General features: G+C 42.6%; 1 protein-coding gene across 1 annotated transcript in view; it reads left to right on the top strand.

Moving 5' to 3' along the window:
* PLCL1 (phospholipase C like 1 (inactive)) overlaps positions 1-14,735 on the top strand; it is a 202,449-nt gene that overhangs the window by 165,456 nt on the left and 22,258 nt on the right. The window contains exons 4-5 of the mRNA XM_065670000.1: positions 9,442-9,517; positions 13,257-13,366. Of these exons, the coding sequence (XP_065526072.1) occupies positions 9,442-9,517; positions 13,257-13,366 (186 nt within the window). The remainder of the gene's footprint in view (positions 1-9,441; positions 9,518-13,256; positions 13,367-14,735) is intronic.

Raw genomic sequence — 14,735 nt, forward strand, 5'->3', positions numbered from 1 at the left:
GACAAACTGAAGGTGTTCCAGGTGAATGCTGCTGCTCACCCTTGTATGGCGTATGTCACTGCTGTTGGTGACTTCCAGCAGCAGAAATTACACTGCATCTATGAAACTGTCCTTAGTAGATGTTCTGCAGCAACTCATAGCAAGCTGCATAGTTTTGCAAGCCTTAACTTAAATATTACACCATGGCAACCCAACTAAACCACAGTGCATGTTAAGTGCACGGCAGTTATTTCTGCAGCTTACATTCATAAGGAATGAAATGGTGAATAACTTTAGAGGTATCAAACGGCTTCCAGAGACCCTGAAGTGTTGTGGAGAGTGATCGCAGCTTTGACCAGCTGTTCAATGTGCCAAATGCTCTATTCCATTTCATCTCATTTTTTTTGCTGTTATAACACACTTTTCAGGAGAAAAATCAGCTTTGGGGGAAGAGGGAGACACTGATGCTGAATAAAAGAGAAATACTAAAAATACTCTCAAATAACCTTTGGGTTCCTTCCAAAGCAGTTTATATTACTTGGAGGTGATTAAGTTGTGGTAATAAACCACCAGCTGTAACAATACCAGAACAAGGATTTGCAAATCCAGTTGATTGCTGTATTTTAGGTTGGACATTTTTGCATAGATTTGTTGCGTGGTGTGGTGTCTGACTGAAAGAGCAAATACCACATAAATAAGAGATTTTTCTGTCTTTGGAGGCCTGCCTAATGGAGTCTTACCAAAATGAATGTGTCACCTCTTATCTCTGTAATTACATACTGAAGAGCACACATGGGACATTTCAAGGCCTCCTTGTGCTATGGAAACAGTTTTTCAATTTAAATAGGTGAAAGGCCTCTTTAGAAGGCAGACAAAAACAGTTGTATAACTGCTTTAAATAATGTTTGTTCTCACATTCATCTCTGATGGGGAGAGATGTACCTTGAATGTCAAGAGAAAGCGCAAAAGGTTTAAAATCTGAGAAAGAAGGGAATTCTTCCGTGCCTCTGTGAGGGTTGATTTGGGATGTAGTTCTGGTTAATGAGAACATGATATTTCATATTGTTTTTACCCATTTTGTCTGGCTGGGACTGCCTCTTACTTTGCTGAAACTTGCTTCTGAAAAAGCAAAAGCTGGGTTTAATGAATGTTTTTGCTGCATTTTGGATATTTGCCATTTGAGGCAATGCCAGCTGCAGAATATTGAAATCTATTTAGCCTTTTCTTTGTTTGAAAAAAAAATAAAAATAAATGAACTGTCTCTATCAATCTTGGTATTTGAAAATACAGTGTGGGGATGGGTTTGCAGTTTTGATGTTGAGAAAGGGCTCTTCCTTAATATGGTGTTTGTAATGACTTGGTATCATCCAGGGTGTATTTCTTTTTAGTAATACTTTTTTGTGCAAATAAGAACACAAGGAGCTGTTGGTGGAAAGCAAGATAAAATAATTTAGCTTTTTATTAATTTATTTTTATCCAAGTTATACTACAGTTCAGCCTTTTAAGATGTTGGTAAATATGGCTTCAAGGAACTGGATCCACAAGTGCTTGCTCCATGTCTTTGACTCCTCAGAAACGTCTCTTCACTTCAAAGCACTTTTTGGGTAAATAGGTCTGAGAGCAATTTTAAATGCATAAAATAAAAGCTGTTGATGTTGGCCTCTATCTTGTATGAATGGGCTGTACTTCTTAATGCCTTTCGTGGTTAAGCAGAAAACAGTTTGACACTAAACCTCTTGGTGTGACTGTGGGTCTGCCTCACTCACGGGCTCCACAGCACAGGTAGCGTGAGTGCTGGGCAAACCCTTCCTCGCCACCTCCAAACCTGCCACGTATCTCACATTCTTCTGAAAGTCTGCTTTGGGAATAAACTCTGATGAAAACAGCCCTAATGTGGTAGAATTTTTTTCCCTTACAGGAAATTGCCAACTGAACATACCTTTCTGTTTTTTATCACTGAAATTATACACTCTGTGTGTTAAATGGAGCATAGACAGGGCTGCCAGTCCAGGCAAATGGAGGTGCAAATGCTTGGAGACCTGCCACAATGATCTGGAAAACAATTAACTGTCTGTTCCCTCCTGCTCAGCCTTTGTCAGTAGGCTCCATAGACAAAGACTGGTTTGTGCAGTTTGTTTGTTTTTTTCCTGGGCAATTAATTTCACCATTGTGTTCCTCATTAAATATTTTCTTTTGAGAGAGGCCTTCTTGGAATAAAAAATTCATCTGCTTTGTGTAAGGAACTGGAATGAATTTCAGGATTCTATTTATATGTTTTCTTTTATGGTCACATTGCAGTGGTTTAGTGGAACTCGACTGTTGCTGTGCCTCACGGAGGAAGAGGCTTCACTGTTGATTCTGAGTTGTATGGGAGCTTCTGCAGAGGAGAGCAGGGAATGGGATTTGCCAAACACAGGAAAATACAGTTTAGAATTGTTTATTTCAACTTACAACTTTGGTTGATACCATATATAAGGGTACAATGAGTGGATTCTGGTAATGTTGTCATAGATTCCCACAGATACACCCTGCTATACCATATCACAGAGCTGTTCTTCAGTCGTTTCCTATGAGGAAAGACTCTCCCTCTCCCCTTCTACCCGTATGCACCCCTTTGCCAGTGGCTGAGCATAGGAAGATGCTCGCTCAGGTGGGCAGCACATGTAGTGTGCCCTGTAACCTGTCAAATAGATGTTGGTGTTCATTGATCACACCTAAAAAAAGGAGATATTCAATGCGCAGAGAAGGGATGGGGCCCAGCTGGACTTGACAGATGGTTGAATTATTCATTGCAAACAGTTTTCCTGTGAAGTTAGGATTTTTTTTGGTTGAGAATTGTTCAGAAACAGATTGTGGTTTCTCTGTCTGCATGATATATTCATGTGCTGAAGCAAGCATGCATGAACTCAGGGACACTTGTGCACTTTGCTTTTCAGCTATTGGTTCAGCATTATTCTTTTCCTCCAAGATCAAATTTTTGAATACTTTTCAAATCAAAAGCAATAAACAAGTGATAATAAATGTTCTTGGTTTTACCCAAGAAGCTCCCCAACTATCTTTACATGTTTTCAAATCCTGAGCAATACAAAGTGTAAAAAATGTTGAACAGAGAAGCTTTTTGTAATATAAACTCGTGCTGACACTTATGTTTTGTTCTGTATTCAAGCCTTTTTAGTGGCGCTCATCTTGTTATTTTGGAACAGGCAGGTAGGGGAGGACAGCATGTCTTTACATACTGTTGAGAGGTGGCAAGTTAGTTAAGAATGTCTCTGCCAACACATAGTCGGATTGAATATTTATGAGAAGTAATATTTGTGATGCTGCTGGGGAATAAGTTGATGTGTTTAATGGCAGTGTTTTTGTTGACACTGGTGTTGGTTCATGCACACTAGTAGAAGTCTGCTGAGGTGTCTGTGGAGATGAACTGCTTTTTGTCTGCTGTTCATTCAAATTCAGTCTTTTTAGGTTTCTTTGTGTTGATGCAGGTGTGACAGCTCTGTATTCCCCAGGAGAAAGTCCATTTTCCCAGTTCATGTAAATGCAAAATGACCGAATAGATTTTTCGTGAGCTTTTCCAGTGAAATTCATACTTCAGCAGGGACAGAGTCATCCCCAAAGGAACGTTCTTCACAATTCTCTGAGCAGATGAAGACAAGGGATATTGCAGAGCAAAGCATTCACTGCCAAGAAAGTGTCATAACGCATTGACGTCAAACACAGTCCAGTACATGGACATTGTCTGAAATTTGTATCTGTTTTAAAGAGTTTTCTGTCCAAAATTGGACACAGACTGGGAAAGCGATTATGCTGTTTCTTTCTCCACTTCTTTCAACTCTCTCATTTACCCACCACTCACAGTTTCACTCCCTGGTACCCCATGTCCCTTAGTCCCTTCTAAAATAGGACCTGAAAATGATCAGATCAGAACTCTTCTTGAAGAATGAAGTTCCATTTGAGTACTTCTGTTTTAGATAACCATATTGAAAGATGATGCCTCCCTCTGTTCCTCCACTGCCTCTGTTGTTTTATAGAGGAGACTGGTCTACATGCACCGGATCACATCCTGTAACACTCCTGACACCTCATTTCCACAGAAATATTTGTAAGCAAAAACACGAGATCAGAATTTAAGGTGAATTTTATTCAGTTCCTTCTGCAGTTTGTGTCAGTAATGTATTTCAGATGTTTCCAGCTGATGTAACCATCCCTGATATCTGTTCCTCTTACTGGGCTGTTGCAGGTAAAGCCTCAGATACAGAAACCTGGCTTGGAGCATAATGGGACAGCGACAGGGTGGACTGATAGCCAGTGTTCCCTTCCATGCCCTGGCACCACATGCCCATCCTTCCTGGTTTGCAAGACTTGCTGGCACACAATTGATTGCTCAGCTGTTTCTTGTCCCAAATGTCTACAAGAAATGCTCAGTGCTAAAGCAGGAAGCCTGTTCAAATGGTTGCGAGTTCAATTTGTACTTCAGCTGTTTTTCCAAATCAGTTGTATTTTTGTAGCCCTTTTTGCCTGTTTGGTGGTGGGTTTGCAGGGAGGGGTTGTGTGCATTGCTTGGAGCTCTTTTAGCAGCAGAGGCACGATACGGTACTCCTTACCCAGGCAAAACTTTTCATTGTCAAAGAAAGGCATAGGAGAGTGGAGGAATGGCCATGAGGAGACACCTTTTTCATTTGATGTTCAGGCAGTTTCTATTCTAAACTTTGGAATATTTATGAGAGGATTCTTTGAACTGTCCCTTTTGTATCATTTATCTTCCCAGCGGGAGCAGTGCTTTAATTTGCCACCAGGAGTTTTTCCTTTCTTTTTTTGTCTTGGTGAGACTGCTGTGTTAATTTCCTCTCCCCTTTTCAGTCTGTAGAATAGTTGGTAATGAAAAGAAGAAATTGGTTCCTAGCACAGGAGTTCATTAAAGTAAAAAGAAATAACATGATTTTTCAGTTTGTACTAATCCTCTGATTAAACTGCCTTTAGTACAGACAATAAATAAGCCTGTTAATTTCTTATGAATAGAAATATGCTGTCCTCGGTGTAAAGGTATTTTAAATTTTACTTAAAATTTATTTATCTTTGTAATGAACACATAATATATGTGGCAAAAGAAAGAGTCGTTCTTTCCATGAAGCAATGGGATTTTAGATATTGCATGCTATCACTTTAGTGCTACAGGTCAGTTATGTTTTCAGCACGTGGTCTGCTCCACTTTCCTGGGTCTCATATACAGCACAAGAGAGAGTGGCCAGGTTTGTGCCAGCTCTTTCTGGCATGACTGTAACAGGGTGCTTCAGGTAGGCCGAGATGAATCAAGTTCAGGCTTCTTGCTTTAAGCATTACATAAGAATATTTAAATTAAATGAGCTATTTTCCAGAAAACCCCCTAACCTATGCAGATGAGCCTTTGTATTCCTCATTCCTATTAGTTTATTAAATGTGACATGTACTTCTGGGACTCGTGCCATATGCATCTTTTGTCAGTGTGAACGACCCCTCATTCACTTGTGAGAGCATTTGTGGTGCTGCAGCCTCTCCAGGAGGGTTAGCACCTCCAGGACTTGCAAAAGTCTTTGTGTCCCTGCTCCCATGGAAACGTGGCAGGGATCCCCGAGGGGAGGAGCAGGGCCATCCTTTGTTCCTGCAGAGCTCTACACAGCTGCAGCATCTGCCATGTGAGTGCAGAAGGGACCCTGCACCCTCCCCATGGGTCTCAGCCCTCGGGACACAGAGAGCAATGCTGAAATTAGCAGCATCCCAAGTGATGTCAAGGTGTGTGGTAGTTTATCCGATTCACCCTTTTTCCTTTCTGTTTAATTAGTATACACTGTTGGTCAGCAAGGTAGCTTTTTTAAGTCCCTCCCTAAATCAGAATCGGGTTTTGATTGCTTTCATTCCTATTTTTGTCCCGTTTTTTCCCTTGTAGCTATGTTAAAGCACACTAATGAATATAGCTTATCACCTTTCTGGCATAGGAAATACAAGTTGTACTGAGCAACCCTGCTAGATACAGCAGCTGCTAAAAATTTCCTCACTGACTCCAAGTGGACCCAGATACCAGCATCCATCCTCCAAAGACTGCTTTTCAGTATACATTGCTTGGAGGTTAATCTCTTGAATCTCAGTGTTCAGGAGTTAACACTCTGGTGGAACAAGTTTCCTGAGGGAGTAGGACGTCTCTTGCTCTTTGAGTCACTCACCGAAGCGAGTCACCTTTGGGAACTGACATTAAACAGCAGCCTGATGGGCATCCTGGCAGATGCCTGAGACTTACACAACTGCCTGAGAGTGCTGCTCAGTACAGGTCTGACCAGAGTAAAGATGCATGGAAATTCACATTGTAAACAGCATAAGCTCACTCTTAATGCTTGAGACAGGCTGGTGGATTTTGAAACATTACTGGCAAAATTGGGATTGAACATCTCGGTCTCTCATGTAATAGCCCAAGCACAAATATAGGCTGGGTGGATAATGGAGTGAGATGAGCCCTGAGGAGAAGGACTTGGGGGTGTTAGTTGACCAGAAGCACACCATGACCCAGCAATGTGTGCTTCCAGCCCAGACACTAACCATGTCCTGGGCTGCATCAAAAGGAGTGTGGGCAGCAGGCCAAGGGAGGTGATTCCCCCCCTCCCTACTGCACTGCGGTGAGACCCCACCAGTGCAATTCTGGTATCCTCAACGTAAGAAGGACATGGAGCTGATGGAACAAGTCCAGAGGAGGGCCATGAGGATGATCAGAGGGCTGAAGGACCCCTTCCACTAGACCAGGTTTGCTCAAAGCCCCATCCAACCTGGCCGTGGACACTTCCAGGGATGTGGCAACCACAACTTCTCTGGGCAACCTGTGCCAGTGCCTCACCACCCTCACAGGAAAGAACTTCTTCCTCATATCTAATCTAGATCTACACTCTTTCAGTTTAAAAGGCACTCCCTAACCCCAGTCACTGAGCTGAGGAACTCTGAATCCACTCTCGGGATTTGTCATGGGACATAAGTTGCTTATCTTTGTCAAGATTACTGCTGAGCATTAAGATGGGAATAGGTTAAATTCTGCTATATAACTGTTTTTAATTGTTCTTGCTGAGCTGGGAGCAGTGAGACTTTGATGTCAGCATCAAAGGAGCGGAGGGCTGCTCTACCTGCTCTGCAGAAAGGGAAAATTGACATCCTATTGCCACTTCTCTCTTAAAAAATGAATGTAATACCTTCATATCTGAGAATGCTAAAACAAGCCTGCCAGGAACTCCTGGGAGCGGGCCCAGTAGCTGAAGGATGATATGGTCAAATTTAGATTACTAAATTGCATCATTCTCAAGCTTGCTTTTTTGTGTGTGTGGTAGGATGATTTCCTGTGGCCATATATATATGTGTGTGTGTGTGCGTATATATGTATATAAAAAAAAAAAAATATATATATATATATATATATATATATATATATATAAACTCTCACAAGTTAAGTTCCATTTCAGAGATCTGAGCACAGCAGAGTCAGACACTTTGGGTATCCTGTCCCAGCTTAGCTGCATTGACCTTGCTGGGCCAAACCTTGCTGCTGGGTAGCAAGTACAGACACAGACCCAAGGAGGGGTAAGCTCAGGGTGATGGGTGCATGGGATGCAGCAGCCATGGAGATGGTGGCAGCACCTGGCTGGACCAGGTGGTATGGTTCATAGGTCGTGTGTCTGCATGTGGAAGAGATGCACATTTGTCTTCTGGCTGCCTCTGTAGTGACTTGCAGGTTTTGTCAGGACTTCCCTTTACTGCTCAGACCATCTTTAGCATTTGCAGTTGGCATCTAAACGGCTCCTTCAGCACAAAATGACTGTGTGCTGTGGTACAGAGAAGCCAGACGGTGCGTAGATATGGTAATTTCTTTCTAGATGACAAGCAAAGATATCAAAGACGAAAAAATCAACATGATGCATGAACAAGCAAGTAATAAGAATGAAAGGCAAATGATACTATTGAAAGTAATTTCAATCTCAGCCATATGCACTGGGCATGTTCTGCTAAAAGAACAATTTTGCACCTTGTCAATGTATCAGGCTTTTTTCTCTCTGCCTGTGTAGCTGGTAATGGATTTTGTTTTTCTCATGCTTTTGTTCTTACCAAAGCAAAGGCATAGGTATTCTTATTAAGTGCCATCTTAACAGGTTTAGTTAGAAATGAAGATGGCATGAGGAGCAAAATTTGGATCAGAATTTCTCCAGAATTTGGAAGTTCGGGTGTGACAAGTGGCAGCATCTCCTCCTCCCTAGTATCTAATTAAAAAACAATAAGATATGCTAATTTACAGATGTTAATTTATTACCGTCTTCCAATAAATCATTAAAATCTACTAGTTGTGTTTTCATATTTAGTGTGTTTGAAATAGGAAGGCTTTTAGCAGTTGTAGCATTTTGGCAGAGCTTTCAGATGGCGGCTTCTGCAGTTTCAGGATGTAACATTAGGCAGTATTCAGTTTCCTTCATTTCTAATTGGCACTGCTCTCATGCTGCTTGGATTTGATTGGGGTTTGTAGTGTGTGTCCCAGGAGAGTGAGATTATTCTCAGGCATTGTTTGTTATACAGCATATTCGTGCCTTCTGGAATGTGCCACCTTTTGCAGTTTTGCAGAATATAGCATTGGAACAAGTTGCTTGCAGGCCTGGGCTTCTGAAGGGTTTTGGAAGGCTTGTTATCACCGAAGGAGAATGGCATTTGCAAGCAGGAAGGCTCAAGAAACTTGTCATGTAATGGACCCTTCATCCGTTTGCTGTTAATCATAGAATAGAATCACAGAATTGCTGGGGTTGGAAAGCAGCTTAAGATCATCAGGTTCCAACCCCCTTGGCATGGGCTACTCTAGGAAGATGCATAAGTAGGGATACCTCTTGAAACTTGTTAGTAGGCCTGGTTTGGTTTTAGTTTTTCTTTCTTTTAAATTTCAACAAATGTTGAAGACAGGCTAGGATTGGATCTGAGTTTCCCCAAAGGGAAACTCCTGTAGCTGACTGAACTGCTGTAGTGCATGGAGTCCAGCACAGGCTTAGGTATGCCTTGAAATCAGTGCTGTTCATAACTTAGTTACATTTTTGATAACCATTTATGTAAAGAACTGTGCTTATTTCTCCTTTTGTTTCCAGAAAGGTACTAACTAGAGCTCAGTTTCACATAGAATGAGTTTTGTTTGTCTGCTGTAACTCTGCTTTCCTCTGAAATCATGTGTGTTTCCTTTGTGTTATTTGCAGCGGTGTCTCACTGATGTAAACCAGCTGTTCTTTAGCTTCTGGGGCAAAACATGAAACATTTCCTGAGCAACTGTCACTTAGCTTGATACAGATCTGGGAGCCCTGATATGAAGGGATGATCTGATCTTTATAGTGTTGCTTGCAGTTTGAATCATTGTACTTTTCTGTGAAGTAGATGTTGCAGAAAACCCGAGTAATGCTGCTTTTTTCCCCTTTTATTTTGTGACAGATGATTCAAGAGAGCAGGGTTCTCATTGAGATGGCAGACATCACTCACGACAAGATTGTTCAGTGCCAGAAAGCAGGTAATCCTTCTTTACTGTTTAGTTATGGATGGGAGATGGGAAATGATGTGCTGGAATTTACTTGAAGCTTGTGACTAATGCAGCATCTTTCACCTGGTATTTCAGAAAGCATCCCAGACTTTCTGTGGCAGAATCCACCCTGCTGAAGGCTCACCCTCTGGTAGCAGTGCAGGCATGGGATCAGGAAAGAATCCTAAGCTTTCACCTTAAAAGCTATTTGCTCCATTTGCTCTACAGCTCTGAAATGTCTGACAGCATTTAAATTAGTCTAATGAACTAAAAAGGTGTTCAATTAAGAGGGAGTGAGAAAGCATGCTGCCTTTACTGAGATATGTTCTCTATCACAATCATTTTCTTAGACATGGACAAGGCAACAGGTTTTGAAGCCCACAAGACCAAGCTTGTTTGCCTACCTTTACGTTTGCTGTTTAGGTTTGTTTTAGGCCTTGGAAATTTATGCAAATATAATTCCATTGTATCACAGTGAATCTGTGTGGCTATACAATAATGTACATCAGGTGTATGGGCATAAACCACTGTAAGTAGGCTCAAAGTAGATGATATGTTGCTCGTGTATTGTACTGGATATCTTTATCAGGACAGCAGGCTAGACTCAGAACTGGGACATGTCTTCTGTAGTTTCCACTGACACACAAGAGTAAGCCCTGCTAGAGAGATGAGTCCACATTTGGTGATGGAAATCCTCTACAATTGTATCCATTGGCTTTCAAGTATCAGAAACATGCTGAATCATAGAATCATACAATAGTTAGGGTTGGAAAGGACTTGTGATTATCTAGTTCCAACCCCCCTGACATGGGCAGGGACACCTCACACTAACCATGTCACCCAAGGCTCTGTTAAATAAACGCAGTGTGTTTCTACTAGGGTTTTACACTGCGTAAATTAAATCTGTTTTCAGTTCATTTGGCTGTACAGCTGCACCTTTCCTATCCTGAAGCAAGCCTTGAAGGTCAGTAATGCAAACGCTGTATTTGATTTGCATTCTTAGCCATAGTCTTCTGGGACCACAACAATCATAAATACTATTGTTTCTGATGGGTGTTTTTGGATTTGGCAAGTGATGTGGGCTGCAACCATTTGCTTCTATAAATGTTAATAATGAATGAAGCTGATGTTTTGTAGTAAATCCTTTAATTCAGCTTTTTCATTAGAGGAAATTTGGAAATGGTTTCCACAACAGCATTGAACTGATTTTTATGTGGTGCAAGAGCAGGGTGGAACCTAGTCCTTGCCCTTTGAGATTCAGAGCTCTGGAGCCATGCTGGCACTGTGGTAGCAAAGAGAGGAGAGGCAAGCAGTTATGTCTTGGTGGCTTTCACGGGCCTCATCTTGTGTTATGCCTTGGCTTTTGTGTATCTGCATAAGCAGCATAAACATCCTCAGCCAAAGCCTTCATCAGGTGCAGAGGGTTTAGGAATGGGACAGTGACAGGAAAAAGCAGTACCAGGGGCTCTTTCTAGAGGGTATGATTTAAAAGCATCACTTTGCACTAAACGATGCAGACCCTCAGCAGCATCAGCCATCTTTCTGCCCACCCTGCTCTGTGCCTGCAGAAAAGAACCCATAACACTTGCCTGGCACAGTTATCCTTGCGAGCAGGGGGCTGGAGATGAGTGGGGAGAGCATGATGCAGGACCATGCCACCATGCTGATGTCCAGAGTTCCATGCAGTTCCCCTCCCCTTCCTTCCCTGGCAGAAAGATTGACTTCTCAAGTTTGTTCTCTTTGCTGTTGCATCTACTTGTATTTTCATTTATTTTGCTTTCTTAGCCTTCAAATATTTCTGGCTAAGAAGATGTGAAGTGCTCTTCTGAAGCCTCAGGATTTAGACAGAGGAAAAGAGTAGTAGAGAGAGGATCCCTCACCATGCTCAATTGCCAGTTAGTTTGCTGCAAATATTACTCAGGCAAATTAACTATCGTTTTCACTGTGGCAAGATGAAGCACTCAACATTAAGAGGTTTCAGAGGTGCTATTGTCTGTGACATTGTCGTTCACCTCGCCCGAGTCCTGCTCCCTTTGGACATGTGTTCCCATCAGATCTCTGCTTCACATCACAGCCAATTTTGATACAGGTTCCCTGTGCCACAGGGTCCTGTCATCACTCAGATGGCTTCTTGGATGGCTGGTTTTGCTGGGTTCTTTTCATGTGCAGTCTCAGCCCAATGCAGAGTGATCAGCAGCAGCTTGGAGGATGTTTTCATTGGCGCTCCTACCTACAGACTAACGAATGTTTGTGGCTCCTCTTTCCGGGGCAGCGCTGTCTCCAACTTACAGCTCAGGTAAAGAGGTCCAGAGGGAAAGATAACTAAAAGGATGCTGCGTGAAGACGGTGTTCACCACATGGAGCTGCGCACCACGAGCCTTCCCATTTTTTTGCAGGCCAAAATGAGTCATTTGGAAGTTTTCTTTCACTTACTAAAGTGAAATGATTTGTAAGTCAGTTGGCATGAGGAACACCTGCGTGGGAATCTTGTTTGGTCTGCAGTTATTTAGGCTGTTTCCCAAAGGAAGTTCTGCGGGAACTCTGTTACCCTTGACAGGCAAAACCTGCAGAACAATAGAGAAATCCTGCCTTGTGTGGGGTAGAACTGCCTCAGTGTTACCGAGCTCCTGGAGCTGTTGCAAGGCAAGAAAGAAGATAGCTATTGTTAATCTTCCAGGAGTGCTTTGGGCAAGCTACGCTGAGTGCAAGCCTGCCTTGGGCTGCTGAAGGACTGACTCCTTCAACGATGCACTACAGAGCCCTCTGTGTCTGCTCCGAGCAGGTGTTCTCTCGATGGGTATTTCTCCAATGTCATTTCAATGAAGCTCAAATTTGCAAGTGACATTTGCCTTAAAATGTTAAGGGAAAGCTGTGAAACAACTGGAGATGGAGTTGGTTTGCTCAGCCAGGATGGGCTTCAGATGTTTTGGAGTGATTTAGTGCCAATATGACTTCCATAAGGTACAAATTGAGGGACAAGAAGCTCTCTCTCCATTTTATCTCTTAATCCATCCCAGACTCGGAGAAACGTTTGCATACACTGCAAATCTTGTGGAATTGGTGAGCTAATTGGGCTCATTAGGTTTTTAATCTGCTCCCAGATTTCCTGAATCCTTGTATCCAGCAACAGATTTGCAGATATTTGCCAGAGAAATTAGCAAGGAAATGTAACAATTCCCAGGGCTGCGGCTGGAAGTCTCAGTTCTTGAGGCTGCAGGAATAGCAATCCAGTGATTAGCGGTGTGCGTTCCCGACATAATTTATCAGCATGAAATACAAGAACTTTTCTGTATGACTGTGATTAAGATTAATGAGGAGCTCTGCATTTGAGTCTGTATTTGCTGTGCTGAACAGGTACCCTCCTTGTCTGTCAAGCTGCCTTCTGAGGTACAAAATCATCTGTTCAAGGAGAGGGATGGCGGTTGCCTTTTGTTGCAGTATTGCCAGCAATGCAGACTGCAAGCAGAAGTGCTGGATTAGTGCCTGTGTGGGACTCCAGCAGTGGAAAGGAGACGTACATACAAAGTGGAAGCACAGCCACAAGGCTGTATGACCTTCTTATTCTGGATTATGCTCTCCAGGATGGAGTCATAACAGGGAATGGGTTGAAACATGGAACAAGGTTATGGGAAGTACCAGCTGCAAGACTGAAATGCTCACTGAACACTACTGAACACTATATAGGGAAAATCAATCATGCACTGGGTGACATAACAATCTGTGATTTTAGGAATGGAATTCCACGAAGAGCTACATAACCTCGGGACAAAGGAAGGTTTGAAAGGAAGAAAATTAAGCAAAGCCATTGAGAGTTTTGCATGGAATATCACAGTACTGAAGGTAAGCACAGAAAGCACCACCTTGTGTTCTGTTAACTTTATAAGCAAACCTTTGCTCTTTCAGCTTATCTATTTGTACTCTTTTACTAATACTGAAGCAACATTATTTTTTTTTTTAATGGGATGTATATGCCATTACAGACATTACCCCCAATTACTGAAATTTATCAAATATAGATGTAATTAGATATACTGGTTTGGAAGCTGTTGAAGGGTATTTATCTAAGACTAATCAAAAGATGGGTTGTGGTTTCCATGCTTAGAGACATGATTTTGGTTGTCTGTTCTGCCCCATTCACCCTGAACATGACCTGTCTGTGGTTGTGGTGTCTCAGATACTTGTTCTGTAAAATGAGAACTAGAGCATCAACTTGGGAAGGGAATGGACGTGGGGTGCTGTCGTGGAAAACAATGAGGAGTATTGTAGATCCTGCAGGAATGTCAGGGTTATGTTTCAAAAATGGGGCATTATCCAAACAGCTAAAAAAACGATTTTCATCCTTCCATCCTGTCTGTGCAGTGATACACTGCACAGTGATCACATTACTCCCCAGGCTTTGCGTAGTGGTTCAGCACTAACCAGCCACGAATTGTCATGGGAGCTGGATAACTAAGCCTGGGTGAAGTTACCCAGGGACAGCTGAAGATGGAAAGAGGAGAGGATCTGGTGCAGCCACAGCAGGCAGCACGTAGAGGACCTGAGCCAAGCATTCAGGTTGTTAGCATTCAGCTCACGCCTTCTTTCACAGCCTCGTTTCCCACCTTGCTCTGACAGATCACACTTTGATTTCCTCCCTTTCTCTCTCTGCTGCTCCTTCCCTTCAGCTCCCATTGAGCAGGTTTCCCTGTCTGACAGCATCTTCCTATGACCCTGCAGTGACTTTCCTTTAGCTGGCATCCCAGGACAAGTCAGCTGATGAGAAGGAATTTTTACAAAGCTCCTCATCAAGTGCACACCTAAATGTAACATGCAGCAATGGTAGCAAGAGTCATAGGGGGTGCGTGCTTCAGTGTCATGGAGCTGGAAGCAGTACTAACAGGTCCTGTTACTGAGCAGGAGAGGGGAAAAGGTGTTAGGAACAGAGAGGCTGAAGGGTAAAAATGGGTGGGAGAGGTTGTTGGCAGCAGAGAAGGTTTAGAAAAGACCTGGGGGGCACCTGAGGTTCCCTGTGTACCTTGGCTCACTGTGAGAGAGGGAAAGTGAGTAATGGAGTCAATGTAGGCTCAGTTAATAGGACCTCTGAAAAGGCAACCAATTCAAATGTAATGGAAGGGACTGACCTATTCCATGCAGCATAATTGAGGCAAGTAGCTAAAGAGGACAAAAAAAACCAACCCCCAAACCCAAAGCACTAGGCAGTTCTGAACAT

Source organism: Lathamus discolor, chromosome 3 (genome assembly GCF_037157495.1).
Source record: "Lathamus discolor isolate bLatDis1 chromosome 3, bLatDis1.hap1, whole genome shotgun sequence".
In the NCBI taxonomy this organism is placed as follows: domain Eukaryota; kingdom Metazoa; phylum Chordata; class Aves; order Psittaciformes; family Psittacidae; genus Lathamus; species Lathamus discolor.